Raw genomic sequence first — 18,057 nt, 5'->3', positions numbered from 1 at the left:
ATATACAATGAAAAGGTACTGAGGACATGGCATGACTAATCTGCACCTGTACTAATATAAAGGAGGAAAGGTTAGGTTTACTCAAAGCGCACTTTAATGAACAAGGGATTCAAACTAGGAGACAGGCTGTGATTGCATGCTTCATCTCCAAGGACCTGCAGCTAATTGGGAAACTAGGGACATTTCTGTCACTAGTGGAAACTAAGCAAGGAAGTGAAGTGCTCCTTGCAAATGCATAAAAGGGCAGGAAAAGGAGCTTCATCTCATACAATCGGAAACTTTAAGCACAGTCATTCGAATTTCTTCAGAACATGCCGAGCAAGGTGCCTTTACAGTTGAGACTTTTGTGGTTTTTAGAAACATTTTTAAAATAGTTTTTTCGGTTTTTAATATCTTTCCTCGCTCTTCACTCGTCATTAAAAAATGAATTTTTAAGTGTATTTTTGTAATGGTTTTAATTATTCAAATACAATAAACTATTACTTACACTTTAACATTATGAATAAAAAATATTGATTTTGTAACCCCCGATTCAGCCCATCTCTGCTAGGTTAAAATGTATTTCTTTGTTCTTTTTTTAAAAACAAGGTATTATGAACAAACTTCAAAATATCTTCTAAACAAGTGTAACTGAATACATAAATATTGCTCCTCTGTGATGGCTGCACAGGTGTTTTAGTTCTCAGGTTGCGTCTTACTGTATTATGCTCAAACCTTTCGGGACCCCACTGCATAGAAGTCACAATAATACTTCAATTCAAAACCACATGGTGAAAATGAGCATACAAGTCTTTTGGCAACACAATCAGTATCTCAAATCCATAAGATCCACAAATATCGAGCAGGAAGTCTTGGAGTATCTTCTCAGTTTTTCTTTATTTGTAGTAATAAGTGACATGCATACACAGCCTAGCCAACGCGTTACGTCCAACATGGACTTCCTCAGGACTGTAAAAGCAATTTAATGTATAATTTTTAGTTTTCCTCTATGTACAAAAAGATCTTTTATAAGTTACCTAAGACTTATAAAACCAGATAGACATACAGAAACTTGTCACATATACTTCTGAAAAGACAAGTTATCAAATATCACCTCTTTGTGTGCGACCCCCAGCCTATATACATTCTAACCCTAATATCTTAGTGTCAACAATCATTGGAGATGCAGATAAATCTATTTTATTGAGTGGACAGTACTAGCATCAGACTACCTTGTTTCTTTTTTCTTTTTCAAAAAATCAGAAAAGCAACATATCTCTGCTTAAACACATTCTTTATCCCTTATCAATTGTGATCCTCCAAATTTATCCACAGTAGTATATATTTACCATAATCAGATAAGCGCATGTAACAAAAATTATTTATAATTTGTTATGGGCCGCAGTGGTGAAGATCTAAGTGAAAGCTATCTTAGATCCAACTATAGAAGCAAAACCCCAAGGGTTCACAAACATTACACTATTATCTTCAATTACCGGGAAGTGCTTGTAAGTTCAAAAAAACCTTCAAAAGCTGCAAGGATGCGTCAAAGGCATAATCGCCACTCAATAAGAAACCCTTGAGATGCTCCCAGCTCACCTGCCATGTTCCATGTTCTAGTCCAAATGCGGTTCTGTCTATCTGAGTAAACCTATCTATTTTGGACCTGATATTTAAGTCCATTTGCAGCCAATAGGCATTCATTGTACAAAATGCATACCAGAGTCTATTTCCTGCCAAACAATTGAGTGGCGGTTATGCCTTTGACCCGTCCTTGCAGCTTTTGAAGGTTTTTTTTACTTACAAGCACTTCACGGTAATTGTGGATAATAGTGTTTTATTTGTGAACCCGTGGGGTTGAGCTTCAATAGTTGGATCTAAGATAGCTTTCACTTGGATCTTCACCACTGCGGCTCATAACAAATTATTAATAATCATTGTTAAATGCGCTTATTTGATTATGGTAAATATAGAATACGTTTTGTCACATTATCTTGTTTGATTATAGATCGTATAAGAAGTCAATCATCCTTATAATATATGAAAACTTGGATACTTTGGGAAATCCCAGCGCTGAATAGTATTGCGGTAGAGAACCAACACGCCAGTTACCTTGAAAAATTTACCCAAGTGAGTTCCTCATATGGCGATCTGTTTTTGTTTTTTCTTGATATATATTGGTTTGGAGTTTGTTCTATTCACTCCCCTCTTAGATGTAGATTGCCCATTTACATAATTTTGCGGTCCGTGCATAAATTGAGAGGGTCAAGATTGATAAGAGATAAAGAATGTGTTTAAGCAGAGCTATGTTGCTTTTTTGATTTATTGAAAAAGAACAAAGAAACACAATGTAGTCCGATGCTAGTACTGTACACTCAATTAAATTGATTTATCTGCATCTCCAATGATTGTTGACACTGATATATTTGGGTTAGAATGTATATAGGCAGGGGGTCACACTCATAGAGGTGATATTGGATAACATGTCTGTTCAGAAGTATATGTGACAAGTTTCTGTATGTCTATCTGGTTTTATAAGCCTTAGGTTACTTATAAAAGATCTTTTTGTACATAGAGGAAAACTAAAAAGTATACATTAAATTGTTTTTACACCCCTGAGGAAGTCCATGTTGGACGAAACGGGCTGGCTGCGCTGATGTACGCATGTCACTTAGGACTACAAATAAAGAAAAACTGAGAAAAGATACTCCAAGACTTCCTGCTCAATATTTGTGGGTCCTATGGATTTGAGATACTGATTATAGTTGACATAAGAATTGTTTATAATTGTATGCTCCTTTTCACTGTGTAGTTTCACGGTCATGCGTGGCAATCCCTCTGCAGTGAGGTTTGTAGGATATTTCTTTTCTTTTACGTCTGTTGTTCAATCTGTTTCATCATTTCTTAATTAACTAGAGAAATTGTGCGTTTTTACTAGATATGTAGCAAATGCCCGATGGTGGACTGCTCCTTCACATGGTAGCCAGCTGTCCCAATACTACCTGGAAATGGTGTGTACCCCTTCCGAGTTCTTTCACACAGTCCACCATGTCCTTTGCAGCAGACGGTGAAGGGTACTGAATGGCCGCCATTCGTGTGGCATTCACAATCTCCTTTAGCATGTCACACAGCAGGTTGCTATAGTGCGTGAACTCACTTCGAATGCCCTGGGCTTTGGCTTGGCGGGACAGGGTGTCTCCTATAAATACCAACTTGTGGGCACTAAGGATGACAAACTTGCTGTTAGCCACAAAGATCTTGGGAGGTTGATTGCTGATGACTGAAGTGAAGAAGGCATCAATGGCATTGGTAAGGGTTGTTACGTTGGTTTCACATTGTTTCTGATAGAAGTGGAGCAGCTTTTTGTCTGAGGAATTCAAAGGATCGTTGCTGATGGCCAGCCACTCACACTCCTTCATCTAAAGAAAAAAATGTATTTAGTGCATAGGACAAAATATGATACATTCTCAGAAATCAATTGTTAGTACTGCGAGCCACTGATGTTTGGATTTTTAATTTTTTTAACTGTTACTCTGCTATATCATTCACACACAGTTTTAGGTGAATTCACTGTGGAAAGTACACTGCTGCAGCATCACCGCAGTAGAATCCTCTCTGGTAAATATTTCACAATCTTAAAGACAGAAACCATACAAGAGATGCAGCAGATCGGTTGCTTACTCATCTGGCATTGTTTATAATTAAGGTTTATATGTGTTACCATGTTTACATAAAAAAATATATATATATTCCTTGTAAACAGGATTCTAAAATCCCAATTACTCTTGAGCGTAGACACTGCTATAAGGATGTATCAACACTTGCTTTTTTCAGCTCTTGGTCCAACTCCCTTTCGCTTTGCCCCTTAATCTTTTCTTTTGCTAACAGATCTTTCTCTGTTTTGTCAAACTCTCTCATCACCTAAAAACAAAACACAGGAAGACGGAAGTTAATGTGTCAATTTTAAATAAGGAGAGAAAGTCATACCTCAACATCAAAGAAAGATAATCCTCCCTATATTATCAATTATATTAATATTAGTGAAATGCCTAATTCGAATTTAATAAAAGAAGACCTAAAAATATTATGGAACGTAAATAAAATACCCTGAATGAACAGTGTCAATAAAAAAAATGTGGTGCCCACAAATCATACAAATGAACAAAAATGGCCATAAACAACAACAGACCAAACCAACCAAATTAAAGATACTTAAAATATCTAGCTTTGAAAAGAACTATATCATGAGGCAGACAATGCCAGGTGTCATTAAACAAACGTATAAACATTGCAAGGGCCTGGGACTCACCATGTTTATATGGGAAGTATCCCACTTAGGTTGCATACATGGAAATGGCTCATAACTGACCGGGCCATTTCTCTGCCTTAATGCCCAGAATCATATTTATCTTTCTTAACGTGAAGGGTAGGGTATTTTAGACAAAAAGAATGACCCTGCACCCAAAAGCAACAGTTATTGAGATGTATGGATGTCCTAGTACATCTTATTTAAGCAAAAACACAATGTATTAATAAATAGCTTCCCAGATGAACAAGACAGATGGTTGCAATACTTGATTGGGTAGGGTATTTTAGACTGTGCCCGGGGGACTGTCTGACAATGTACTTTTTAAATTATTTTATTGTTGAGAGTTCATTACACAGTTATTCGTAAAAACAATAAAGTGCTTTCAGTACCCAATTTTGAATGACACATGTCATCTACTAAACATTGACGTACAATAAAGTGCATATTTAGATGTATCGCTAACTGTAATACTAAAAAGGAAACAGAAAAACACATATTGCACATTTTCCCTTATTAACTTAACGTTGCAAGTCTACTGGCTAGCTTCCTATGTACTTCCAGCGTTTCCAGCGTTTCTCGAACTTTGTGTACGAGCCCGACCTTAAAGCAGATCGTCTCTCCAGCTCTTTAACTCTATATAGTTTAGACTGCCAGTTATGAAAAGTAGGTATGATCTCACTTCGCCAATTTTGGAGAATAAATTATCTCGCCATTGAGGTCTGTATATATAGCCTTTCCTCTTTTACATTGTTTACCTTTATATTTGGTGAACATCCGAGAGTTGCAGTGTATTTATCGATATCTATTTGGTAGCCCAACTTTCTTCTGCAGTATTTCTCAATTTCTTCCCAAAATTGCTTAATTTTTGGGAAGTCCCAAACAATGTGAGTCCATGTGCCAACCCCCATCTACAAAACACTGAAAATATCTATCTGAGGATAAACTCTATGCAGAAAGGATGGAGTCCTATATATATCTGCTATCTGGTGTAAAATTGCATTCTCCTGAAATTAGCTCCTCTTAATAATGTTGTGTTGAACTTGTTAATTCTATTTTAGACTGTTCTTGAGATCTGTAGGCCCTCCTTCTCTTGCCATTTATCTCGGTCTTTTCGTACAACTTTACAGTTTTGTGTTTTTTTTGTTAATCATTACCCAACTGCTCATTGGTCTCCATCCAGTTGTTTCTAGTAAACCCTCACTGAGTTCTAGACTTGCAGCTAGTTAGAACAGACCAATACTTTCTAAAAGATGCCTTATTTGAATACAAGGCCATTTAAGTATATCCTTAGAATGACTCAGTCCACATTCTATTTCTGTCATTTTTTCCAAGTAACAGAACAGAGAAAATCTCTCACATAAGTATATCCATTCACCTCCCGTTTCTATAAAATTTTAGGTTGAATCAGTCTATACTCCTCACCCTCAAGGTTGGCCAAACACGCAGAGCCATTTATCATAGGTATTTGGAAATACTTGAATAGTTGGGCTTTTTGTTTTAAAAACCAGTGGAGGGACTTATAGCGTACTTTTTTGGGGTTCTTCACCAACTTCATAGGATCTCGAATTTTGTATTCCTTCAGGGTCTTTAATATAAAAAAGTTATCCATACTTGAGGGACTAAGATGGTTAAAAAAATCTATATGTGGTGTGTGCAAAATGTGGATAGTAGTATGCCCTCAGGTTTGAAAGGGCAAGCCCTCCCTTCTCATGTGGGTTACTTGAAGTGACTAGTGCTAACCTCGGTACCTTGTTGGCCTATATAAAAGATGAGAATAGACCATGTATTTCTTTAAAAAACAAAAATTTGCAGTGCACAGGGAATTGCTGAAAATTAAATAATGGTAAAATAGACATTTAAATTAAAACTGCACATCTATTGTGATTGAGAATTGATTCCATTTTGCAAATAAGCGCTTGACTTTCTGCACTAGGGGGACATAATTCAGTGGATATGGTTTGTTCACATTTTCTGACACATATATGCCCAAGTATCTCATAGGCCTCGAATTGTGTAATCGCTGAAGATCAGATATTAATGTGTGGCTTAGGCAGTTACAAAGTAACATTTCTGTCTTATATTTATTTATTATGTACCCTCCCGGAGCTGGATACTCTGAAACAATTGCTACAATTTATTTTTTAATGTTCCCCCCCGGCCTAAGAAATAGAGCAATAACGTCTGCATATAGTTTTATATTGGACATGCCTTGCGATGGTGCGGTTTGTAATGCTTTCTGCCTGATGGCTGTTGCTAGAGGTTCTATAAATAGGGCAAACCAGGTGAGGGATAGAGGACATCCCTGCTGTGTCCCCCTATTAAATCTACAGCTACCTATGTTTCTCAAATTAATAATAATTTGTGCCGGAGAGTCTTCATAAAGCTTTGTCACAATGTGTACACATTTTTCCGGAAAACCAAATCTGGCAAGAATTTAAAAAACGACATTCCCAGGACACCAAATCAAAAGCTTTTTCGGCGTTGAGAAATAACACCTGTGCCTCTATATTGTTCTGGGTAAAATAGTCCAAAGCTTCTATTAATAAACGTTGTGTTTGAGGAGAGCTGTATCCCTGCTACAAATCCACATCGATCCCTGGGGATGATTGATCCCACAATATTATTGAGTTCATTGGTAAGTAGCTCTGCAAAGATTTTATAGTCGACATTAAGATGGTGTGGTGATTACACTGAGAAAGGCAAGTATAACAGCACTTCGTTTAATAACTGTTCATCTCCACAGCTTCCAGGGACTACACAAACTGCCCTTTCATATTCAAACCTTCCATCACCATGACAGTGACATAATAAACAGTGATAAATACAGCTGTAGATAATGAATACAGCAATAGGAAGACTACTACAGAAGGCTAACAGGCCTATAGGAATTGATGTTTTCCAAATTTTTGTCTTTTTAAAAAAGTCTGACAATGTAAGTTTGTTAGATTACATAACGTCACTGTGCTTACAGTAACAACCTAAGTAAACATCATAACCAAAAAACATAACATAACTTTTAATGTAGCACTCTGTGTACATACCTTTTCACTTTTAAGTACTCAAATAAGCAAGGTTCTCTTATAATTCTAGTTCATCGTGGACCACCATGTGGCATACTGGAAGACTAAAGACAGACATTTCTCTTTTTGGGGTAATCTTAAAACCGGGGTCAATATAAGGAAAATATTTGATGCCTTTTATTGAAGCGTACAAACAAAAGCCCTGATAATTGTCATCTAAAAAGAGGGAAATTAAGCAGAAAATGGGAAAGGTAGGAAACGCACAAAGAGAGGAATTTGACACGCTTACTCTATGCCAGACAAGCTATTCAAATGAAACCAAATGAGTGTAGAGTCATTGGAGAATCCACAAAGTAAAAGGAAATGTTACTTCTAAAGGTAGGTCTTCATCTTTGAGATTATCATTAAATGTATAAGCAATACACCCTTCACCCTGACATTTCAAGTGTTTGCAGAAAGGTATGCTGTCATTTGCTACAAGAGTTTTATACAAAGTCCACTTTCAAGACTTTGAACTTCTCCAAACGGACAGCGAAATCAAGTCCTCACAATTGTTCTCTTATGACCAACTCCAACATGTCACATTTGTATTTCCCCTGCAACTTAGCAGCGCTCGTTGAATCAGGATAAGATCTCAAAAACAAAACAAAACAAGCATTTGCAAAGCAATAGGTCTCGCATTAGGAAAGTTTGAGCTATTGGTATTGTAAATGACACATTCTTTATTTATGGTTTGTTTGTGAAAATAGCAAAATTTATAGCTTTGTCATTTACAATGCCAATAGTTATAACTTTCGCAAATGTGACAGCTATAGCATTTTTAATGCAATGTGTTGTATTTACGTGACTTACATTTATTGATATTACAAATAACAATGGCTTTTAATTTTTTTAAATAATTAATACTTAAATAAAAGTTATTGTAATTTAGAATGGCAATAGCTTAAACGTTTGTAAATAACTTTTGTGAAGATTATGTTCAGTGTATTTTATTGTGACGAAAATCCAAGAACAGAAGTGAAATATTAACATCTTTTTGTTACATTTGTAATAAAGCTTGAAACATTGAGAGAACATATTTTAACCAGCTGTTGTTGAATGGTTGCACAGATTGATGTTGTGGTGGCGCTGAGTGATGTTGTGATGGCGAACGAGTGATGCTGTAGCGTTCAGTGATGCTGTAGTAGCGTATAGTGATGTTGTGGTTCGGTTCAGTGGTCTTGAGAGTCCTGTTAGTCCACCAAAATGATCCCCGTGTCCAGGTTCTGATTTGTCAACTATTGTTCCAGTAATTCTGGGGAACAGTAAAGAGAATGGACGGAGTCTCGATTTACCTCAAGAAGAACTGATATTGTGCAGTGGTTTTACTGGGAACTTTAAAATCGTATCATGGAATATAGCGGGTCTACGTAGTAAACTATCTCTTCCGGACTGGAATACTTTTATTGACGACTATGATTTATGTGTATTCCAGGAAACATGGAGTCTTGAGCCATTGTTTAAGTCCGGTTACTCGTGTTTCCATATACCAGCCACAGCTTCTGGACGTGGACGCCCATCCGGAGGCCTCATGGTCTGGGCTATGGCCGCGCTCAACTACAAAATTGTCCATCATCTATGCCCAACACCGGACCTGATGAGACTAACAGTTAAGGGCAAAAAGGGCGGCATTACCTTAGAACTTTTCAACATCTACGCGAGAGGTACTCAAGGAGGGGCAACATCTCCAATTATTTCCATCTTGTCTGAAGAGCTTCTTTCTTGCCCCCCTGACTCTTTTATCCTGATTGCTGGCGACTTGAACTGTACGTTTGAACCTCTGGCATCTGACGACATTTTGGGAACCCATGTTGAAGATGCTAGATGGGGTATTCCTACATTGTCGATCCTGCCAGTGAAGAAATGGTTGCCAGTGGTCATTCAATTAAATGCACTAATGTTGGTATTTGGTCTAAGAGCTGTTAATGGACGTACGCCCTCTGATGCTTCGGGGGCAAACACATATAACAGGGTGTCATGTCCGAGCAGAATTGACTATATAATGCTTGATAAGAGACTTTGGAAATATCTGTGACATGACTGTTATACCATTGTGATCCGGTCCCGCTATCTCCCCCGCCAGGACTGGACCCCCCTAGACCCTTACCGATATCTGGGGTGCCGGACACAAGCCCTTTCGGCCGTTCTCCTGTGACTCGCAACATTTCCGGAGCGGTAACCATGACTAGGAGTCCCCCGCCCCTCCCTGTATTACAGGAACCAACCAGCGGCCGCCGTCGACAGGAAGCACTCCGTTCCGACCCCGGAAGTCCCACCCCTGAGGCAGCGGCAGAACCAGTGAAAACCGAACACAACGCCCAGAACGTCGTCGGAGCATCGTGGCAGGACACTTGGAGTGGCGCAGAAGACGGAGAAGAGGCGAACCCCGAAGAAGACGTGTGGTCGGAAGATTGGTGGAGTCCTTTGGAGGTGGCTGAAGGGCGGCCGCGACTCACTGGAGAGTTGCGGCAGACCGTGTGAGTACCCGTAAACCTCATTGTATCCAACGTGTATATATCTCTCTCTTAGGCACGAACCCTGTAGCGACTGCACTGTATAGCTGTATGTAAAGCACCCTCACTGTAAAAAGCCCTTCTCCCCCTCACGTACATATCTGACACTCTTTCACTGTATTCCTCTCCTTCGTCTCCCCCCCTCCCCTTTTTCCCAATACCTCCTTTCCTCACGGTTCTCTCTCCTTTCCGCACTGCCCGGGTGTCGGTGAATGCAGACTCACGAAGTCCCCACCTGGACTAACGGTACCTTGTTCTCTTGTTTGCCCTCCGAGGTTCATCCTCGACGCCCGACCCAGCACAAGACCCCAAGAAAGGAACCGGACCCAAGCCCCGAAGAAGGACCCGTATTCTCCTTGGACCTCCTTGTTTTTTTGTTGACCCTCCTGTTTCTTGACCTTTCTGTTTAATAAATACCGGCATATCCCACTATATTCGGCCTCCTTGCCTGATTATCCAGCCCGCGGCATCCCCACCTTCACAAGTGGTGTCAGAAGTGGGATCAGCTGGAAGCATGGAGGCCGTCATGAAAAGAATGGCGAGTCCCAGGAGCAACTGGGGAAACTAATGAAACAATTCCTGAAAACCGCGGAGGATGATAGGGGTCAATTGCATGATGTCCTTAAAGGCCATGGGACCGTGCATGAACAAGCTATGGGCAAGTTGACCGACGCCCTGGGACAACCTAGACCGATGACCTCTCTCCCATCCGTGGTTCTACAGAAGTATGTCCCGGGGGAAGACCGGGACTATTTCTTCACCAATTTTGAGAGGTTGGCACAGGCCGCCAACTGGCCTGTGGAGCGGTGGGGCCAATATTTGGGTCCCCTTCTGACCGGGGACTTGCAGGCCGCCTACCAACAGGCCAACATCCAGGGCAATAACCCCTATGCGGAGATAAAGCTGTGTATCTTGGAGCGTCTCGGAGTGGACGACGATACATACCGAATAAAGCTAAGACAGTCCAAAGAAGGGCCCCAAGAAAACCCTCGGGCCCTCTCCTTCCGAATCAAGGATCTCACCAATAGGTGGCTCAGACCGTAGACCTCCACAAAAGAAGACATCCTCGGGAAAATCTATCTTGAACAGTTTTTGAACTCCCTACACCCAGCAACACAGAGATGGGTACGGCAACATTCCCGGCTCACCCTGGAGACTGCCGTGGAAATAGCCTGTGCCTATGGCCGTGCCCAAGAACTTCAACGCAGTAAGGAGGAACCCGTCCATAGGCCTCACCACGCAACAGCCACCCGACCTCCCCGCCCTCTGTTGCCCCGGAGACCAGAACCTACCCCCCTCTTGCCCTCACCAATCCTGTACCGTCCTCCCAACCCCGGACCTCAGTGTTACAATTGTGGTAACTTTGGGCATATAGCCCGCGTATGCCCCCAGAAAGAAGTACCGATGGAAATAGGCCTGGTACGGAACTATGTCTGCCACACTCCGGGGGCTACACCCCCTCCGTTTCATTGTCCTGTGTCTATCGACGGACAGGAGGTCCTTGCCCTTGCTGATACTGGCTGTCGCCAAAGTGTCCTCCGTCCCCAAGACCTGGCCCTCCCTATTGGCCCCCCAACAGGAATGGTAGCCATCCAGTGCGTCCACGGGGACACCAAACGGTACCCCACCACCCAGGTATGGGTACAGCACCCCGGAGATCCAGGAACCAACCTCACGTCGGTCTTGTGCCGGCATTACCCGAACAAGCCATCTTGGGGAGCGATTACTCCGGACTCCCTAAGCTCCTTCAGGACACTACGGACTCCCTAGCCCAGTGGTGGAAAGAGGCCCCCTGTTCCCAGGGTCTGTCTTCCACGAATAAGGAACCCAAACCGCGCAAAACCAAAAGCCAGAAAAGAAAGGAGAAGAATGCCTACACCTATGCCTATCCCACGAATGTTGAAGAACATCCCTGGCAAGCCGACCAGGATTTCAGAGCAGCGCAACAAGAGGACCCACTCATATAAGAAGCTTGGGGAAGGGCCCTAGACAACGAGGACCCCACGCAAGTAGGTCTCTACTTTTTCAAGAAAAGGGGGTTGTTATACCGAAAGGGAGGGGCACACCAGAATCCAAAATTACTGATCCCAGGTCCCTTCCAAGACAAAGTCCTCTTCTTAGCCCACAGCCACCTGTTAGGGGGTCATTTCGGGGAAGAGAAAACCAGCCAGGCGGTCCTTGAAAAGTTCTACTGGCCCGGCGTCCACCATCGCATTAAAACGTACTGCCGCGAATGTGCGGTCTGCCAGAAACATAGCCGTTACCGGCCACCCAGGGTACCGCTACGTCCTCTCCCCCTCATTGACATCCCGTTTAGCAGGATAGGAATGGACATCATAGGACCCCTTCTGCCCTCCCGAAGCGGGTGTCGCTACGCGTTAGTCATCGTAGATTATGCCACACGCTTCCCTGAAGCCATTCCCTTACGCCAACCCACAGCACAGAACATTGCCGAAACCCTTATAGCACTATTTTCCCGGGTAGGGTTTCCCCGAGAGATCCTCACTGACCAGGGCACGCCGTTTGTCTCGTCACTTATGAAACAGGTCTGTGCCCGACTAGGCATAAAACAAATCCGGACGTCAGCGTACCATCCGCAGACCGACGGATTGGTCGAGCGCTACAACGCCACACTAAAACAGACCTTGAAAAAACTGTTAGGGTTAGAAGCCAAATGGTGGGAAGAAATATTACCGCTGGCCCTCTTCGCCATACGGTGTAAGACACAGAGCAGTACAGGCTACTCCCCTTATGAGTTGTTGTATGGGCGGCTCCCTCGTACGCTATTGGACTTGGCTCAAGAAGCCTGGGAAGCTGAACCTTATCGCACACGTCCTTTACCCGAGTACGTGGACAACCTGAAGACCCATCTAGCGGAGATTCGTGAAATAGTCAAACAGAACTTAGAAAGAGCACAAAATGCACAGAAGAGACAGTATGATAAGGGCACGAGAGCCCGTGTCTTCGCCATCGGGGACCTAGTACTCCTGATGATGCCCTCATCCGACCAAAAACTCCTGGGACAGTGGCAAGGGCCCTATGCCATCCGGCGACAGGTAACCACGGTTACCTATGAGGTTGAACTGGACCCCACTAGGGGCACGTCCCAAATATACCACGTGAACCTCCTGAAAAAGTGGGAAGGACCCCGTCCTGTCCTAACCGGGTCCAGACTGCCGTCTTCCTTCCCTTTTGACCCCTGCCTAGATCCCGCTTTGACCACGATTCAAACCCGGGAATTCCGAGAAGCCCTGTCACCCGTGAAGGAGGTCTTCTCCTCCTATCCGGGACGGACCACCGTCACCGAACATGCCATCGAAACAGAACCAGGGAAGGTAGTGCGGTTGCGACCCTATCGAGTCCCTGAGGTTCGCAGAGCAGTCATACGAAGGGAGTTCGAGGACATGCTAAAAATGGGGATCATAGAGCCTTCAGTAAGCGATTGGAATTCCCCTATTGTCCTTGTGCCGAAACCTGACGGGTCTGTCAGGTTTTGCATAGATTTTCGAGAGGTCAACAAGGTATCCAAATTCGACACATATCCCTTACCGAGGGTTGATGAAATGGTCGAAAGAATAGGGAAGGCCAAATACATATCCACCCTCGACCTCTGCAAGGGCTACTGGCAGATACCCCTCAGAGAACTAGATTTAAAGAAAACCGCCTTCTCTACCCCTGAGGGGTTATTTCAGTTGATCGTCATGCCTTTTGGGCTTCACGGTGCCCCCGCTACCTTCCAGCGAGCCATGAACCAGGTCCTACGTCCACACTCTCTGTATGCTGTGGCCTATCTGGACGACATTGTCATCTACAGTGATAGCTGGGAGCAACATCTAGTGCATTTAAACAATGTTGTTTCCTCCCTAGGCTCTTTTGGTTTTTCCATTAACCCCGCCAAAACCACCCTTGCTGCACAAACCGTCCAGTACTTAGGTTTCCTTTTGGGTGAAGGCCTGATCAGACCCCAGAAAACCAAAACCGAAGCTATCCAGACTTCCCTTTCCACAGACGAAAAAGGACCTCCGAGCTTTTCTTGGCCTCCTGGGCTATTATCGGAGATTCGTTCCCAACTTTTCCCAGAGAGCAGCTCCTCTTACGGATCTCCTGCGGAAATCCACCCACACCGAACTTGCCCTGAAAGAACCCACACCCCTCTTATGGCAGGCTTTTTCCGACCTGAAGGGAGCACTAACATCCAGCCCTGTCCTGGTAAGCCCTGACTATTTCCTGCCCTTCATTCTGCAGACTGATGCCTCTGACCAGGGATTAAGGGTGGTCCTATCCCAAAAGGACGACTTAGGGAACGAAAGGCCTACCCTATACCTCAGAAGGAAACTGTTCCCCAGAGAACGAAACTATGCTGTAGTGGAGAAAGAAGCACTCGCAATCAAATGGGCCATCGAGAGCCTAAGGTACTACCTGGAGGGTCGAGACTTTACCATCTACACAGACCACGCCCCCTTGGAGTGGATGGCCCGGAATAAAGGACATAACGACCGGGTCCTCCTCTGGTCCTGTCTCTCCAGCCCTTCCACTTCAATACTCGACACCGGAAGGGAACAGAGCAGGGCAATGCTGATTTCTTATCCCGATACCCCTCCTCCCCAACCCGTACAGGAAGGACAGCTAGGGGAAGGGGATGTGATCCGTTCCCGCTATCTCCCCCGCCAGGACTGGACCCCGCTAGACCCTTACCGATACCTGGGGTGCCGGATACAAGCCCTTTCGGCCGTTCTCCTGTCACTCGCAACATTTCCGTAGCGGTAACCATGACTAGGAGTCCCCCGCCCCTCTCTGTATTACAGGAACCAACCAGCGGCCGCCGTCGACAGGAAGCACTCCGTTCCGACCCCGGAAGTCCCACCCCTGAGGCAGCGGCAGAACCAGTGAAAACCGAACACAACGCCCAGAACGCCGTCGGAGCATCGTGGCAGGACACTCGGACTGGCGCAGAAGACGGAGAAGAGGCAAACCCCGAAGAAGACGTGTGGTCGGAAGATTGGTGGAGTCCTTTGGAGGTGGCTGAAGAGCGGCCGCGACTCACTGGAGAGTTGCGGCAGACCGTGTGAGTACACGTAAACCTCATTGTATCCAACGTGTATATATCTCTCTCTTAGGCACGAACCCTGTAGCGACTGCACTGTATAGCTGTATGTAAAGCACCCTCACTGTAAAAAGCCCTTCTCCCCCTCACGTACGTATCTGACACTCTTTCACTGTATTCCTCTCCTTCGTCTCCCCCCCCCTTTTCCCCAAAACCTCCTTTCCTCACGGTTCTCTCTCCTTTCCGCACTGCCCAGGTGTCGGTGAATGCAGACTCACGAAGTCCCCACCTGGACTAACGGTACCTTGTTCTCTTGTTTGCCCTCCGAGGTTCATCCCCGACGCCCGACCCAGCAGAAGACCCCAAGAAAGGAACCGGACCCAAGCCCCGAAGAAGGACCCGGATTCTCCTTGGACCTCCTTGTTTTTTTTGTTGACCCTCCTGTTTCTTGACATTTCTGTTTAATAAATACCGGCATAGCCCACTATATCAGGCCTCCTTGCCTGATTGTCCAGCCCGCGGCATCCCCACCTTCACAACCATCTATTGATAGTGACCACAACCCTTTATCACTTTCCATGTTGGAACTGTGGCCAGACATGGAGTCCTGCCCAATCGTTAGCGCTGAGATGCCAACAAAGGCAATTATACCATCTAACTGTAAAAGGTTTCTTAAGTGGCCTAAATTCATTTTGAATGAACACAAAAATATAGCTCTAGCGGAAATCCTTAGAGATCAGACCACCAAGCTGTCGGAAGTCTGTGTGAAGAAGGTTGGGCCCCCAGTAGTGGAGACTATTTATGTTGAAACAATTGACCGGATAAGTTTGCTCTTTCTAGAAGCTCCGTCCTACAAAAACCGCCCCACGAGCAGCAAGCCACAGGAGAAATGGTATAATAAAGATTGTAGGAAGAAAACGTTAGCTTTAATATTAGCTGTCAAAACCCACAATCCTGTAGAGGTCCATCTGGCGAGACTACAATACAGACGAGCCATCGTAGAGGCGAAAAAGGCATGGGAAGAACTACATTGGACTAGCCTAAAGTCTGCGAGCCAGTCTAAGAATGGCGAGCTCTTCTGGGCTCTGGTGAGCAGAAGATCTAATGACGGCGGCCGTGAACAAATCCCTAACCACATTACTGATGGGGAGTGGTTCGATCACTTTCAGAGACTCTATGCAGGAGAGGAGATCTCGGAGAGATGTGGGTCTTCAAGTTGCCCCCTGGTATCTATCCCGACCCCCTTAGGCTCTTTTGACCCCATAGGGAAAAATGAGGTGGTGATGGCCATAAACAAAATTGTTACAGCAAAGGCCCCGAGACAAGATGGCATACCGGGTGACTTATTTAAAGCGAGCGCCGAGCAATGGGCCATTTATTTTGTACTTTTGATTAATGCCTTGCTTGAAGGATCTCCGGTTCCAGACTCCTGGAAGGGAGCGGAAGTGATTCCCATTTTTAAGAAGGGCTCCAGGGGGGACCCTGCCAATTACCGCCCAATAAGTCTAATTGACGCTGGACAGAAGGTGGTTGGCAGGGTCCTCCTGGAGAGGATCCTTTCGTGGGCTGAGGAGAACAATATTATCTCACAATTCCAGGCTGGGTTTAGGGCATGCACGAGCACAATTGACCAGGCCTTCAGGTTGTTACTTTTATATTGGAAGGTGGTAACCATTGGCAAAGGCGGTCTTTATTTAGCATTTATTGACTTGAAGACCGCCTTTGACCTGGTCCCCCGAGTCCGCTTATGGGCAGTCTTGCAGGAGATGGGGTTTCCACCACCCATTTTAAACCTTCTAGTCCGCATGCATGATGGAAATTTTGCACGTATTAGATAGGGTACCCAGGAACAAAAAACTGATAAAATCCCTGTGAACAGAGGTGTCCGCCAGGGGTGCGTACTGGCACCGACCCTGTTCACGTTGTTTGTGAACGGGGTTATTTCTTTTTTATCAGAAATTAACGCCGATGCCCCTGTCTTAGCAGGTGATAAAGTTCCTGCATTACTTTTTGCAGACGATACCTTGTTGGTGTCGAAAACCCCTGCGGGCTTACAAAAGCTACTAGATAGGTTCTGTCTCTTTTGTAAGGTAAGGGGCTTGGTAATCAATACCTTGAAAACGAAGCTCCTTTACTTCAACCCTAGTAGGTCGTCCAAATCCTCCATCGTACTTGATGGCGTACCTCTAGAGCGTGTGAAAGTTTTTGATTATCTAGGTATCAGAATATCAGATAACCTGAAATGGCAGCCGCATATTGATAAAATGGCCCTAAGCGATAAGCGGGTTGTGGGCGTGATAGGGAGAGATCATCGCGCCTCAACCTCCAGGCCCATCGCCCCAGCACTAGAGATCTATGTCGCAAAGGCCGTGGGCTGTGCATCATATGGAGCTGAACTTTGGGGCTTCGGCATCATAGACTCCCTTGTCACAGTAGTAAACAAGTTCTTTAGAGAACTTGTCTCGCTCCCCAAGGGGACCCCCATCAAGCCACTTTTGAGTGATTTGGGTCGTTGTTCAATCAGGGATTTAATCACTTTGCGTCCCCTTCTCTATTGGGCCCGACTATGGCGTACCCCTGAGCTACCAAGATATGCTGACGGCCTTAGAGAAGTAATGAATCTCCCGGGATCCCATAAGATCGGTTGGCTAGTAAATGTAAATAGGCTGCTTCTGGCCACGGGTCTCAAAACCGTATGGGACTCAGGGATCATGCTGTCTAAAGGGGAAGTTAAGAAAGCTTTCTGGACATGGATTGATAGTGAGGAGCATAGAAATCCAAATCTAGGTAGACTGACCGAGGAGTTCCGACAACACAAGCTGGCCCCTCGCCTCGAGCTCTACCTAGATTTTATTCAGAAGCCGAGAGATAGGGCCCTCTTTATCCAGTTCAGATTGGGTACTCTACCTATTCGTGAACATACGAGCAAATGGAGCGCCCCGCACAAACCATCTGCTGAGTGCCCACACTGTGTAGGCCTAGTGGAAGATATTCCACACCTCTTTTTTGTATGTCCGGCCTACATTAAACCCAGAATGAAATGGCTAAAACCTGTGTGCCGACAGCTCGAGACTAGGAATCACATTACCGCTCTCAGAATCCTCCGAACAGATGCTAATACAACAATAGCCTGTGGGGTGGCAAAATTCCTTA

The 18,057-nt window shown here is 44.4% G+C and overlaps 1 protein-coding gene across 4 annotated transcripts in view; it reads right to left on the bottom strand.

Moving 5' to 3' along the window:
- Positions 1-438: 438 nt before the first annotated feature.
- The window catches only part of BCAR1 (BCAR1 scaffold protein, Cas family member), a 287,528-nt gene continuing 269,909 nt past the window's right edge, over positions 439-18,057 (bottom strand). For 2 of the 4 annotated variants that reach the window (XM_078670725.1, XM_078670727.1), the window contains 2 exons: positions 3,805-3,900; positions 439-3,398 (listed from right to left, as the gene is read on the bottom strand). In XM_078670725.1, the coding sequence (XP_078526851.1) occupies positions 2,952-3,398; positions 3,805-3,900 (543 nt within the window). In that variant the 3' untranslated portion in view covers positions 439-2,951. The remainder of the gene's footprint in view (positions 3,399-3,804; positions 3,901-18,057) is intronic. The other 2 variants (XM_078670726.1, XM_078670728.1) reach the window with 1 other exon arrangement.

The sequence above is a fragment of the Lissotriton helveticus genome, chromosome 12 (genome assembly GCF_964261635.1).
Source record: "Lissotriton helveticus chromosome 12, aLisHel1.1, whole genome shotgun sequence".
Lineage (NCBI taxonomy): Eukaryota > Metazoa > Chordata > Amphibia > Caudata > Salamandridae > Lissotriton > Lissotriton helveticus.
This window is presented reverse-complemented; position numbering and strand designations above follow the sequence as displayed.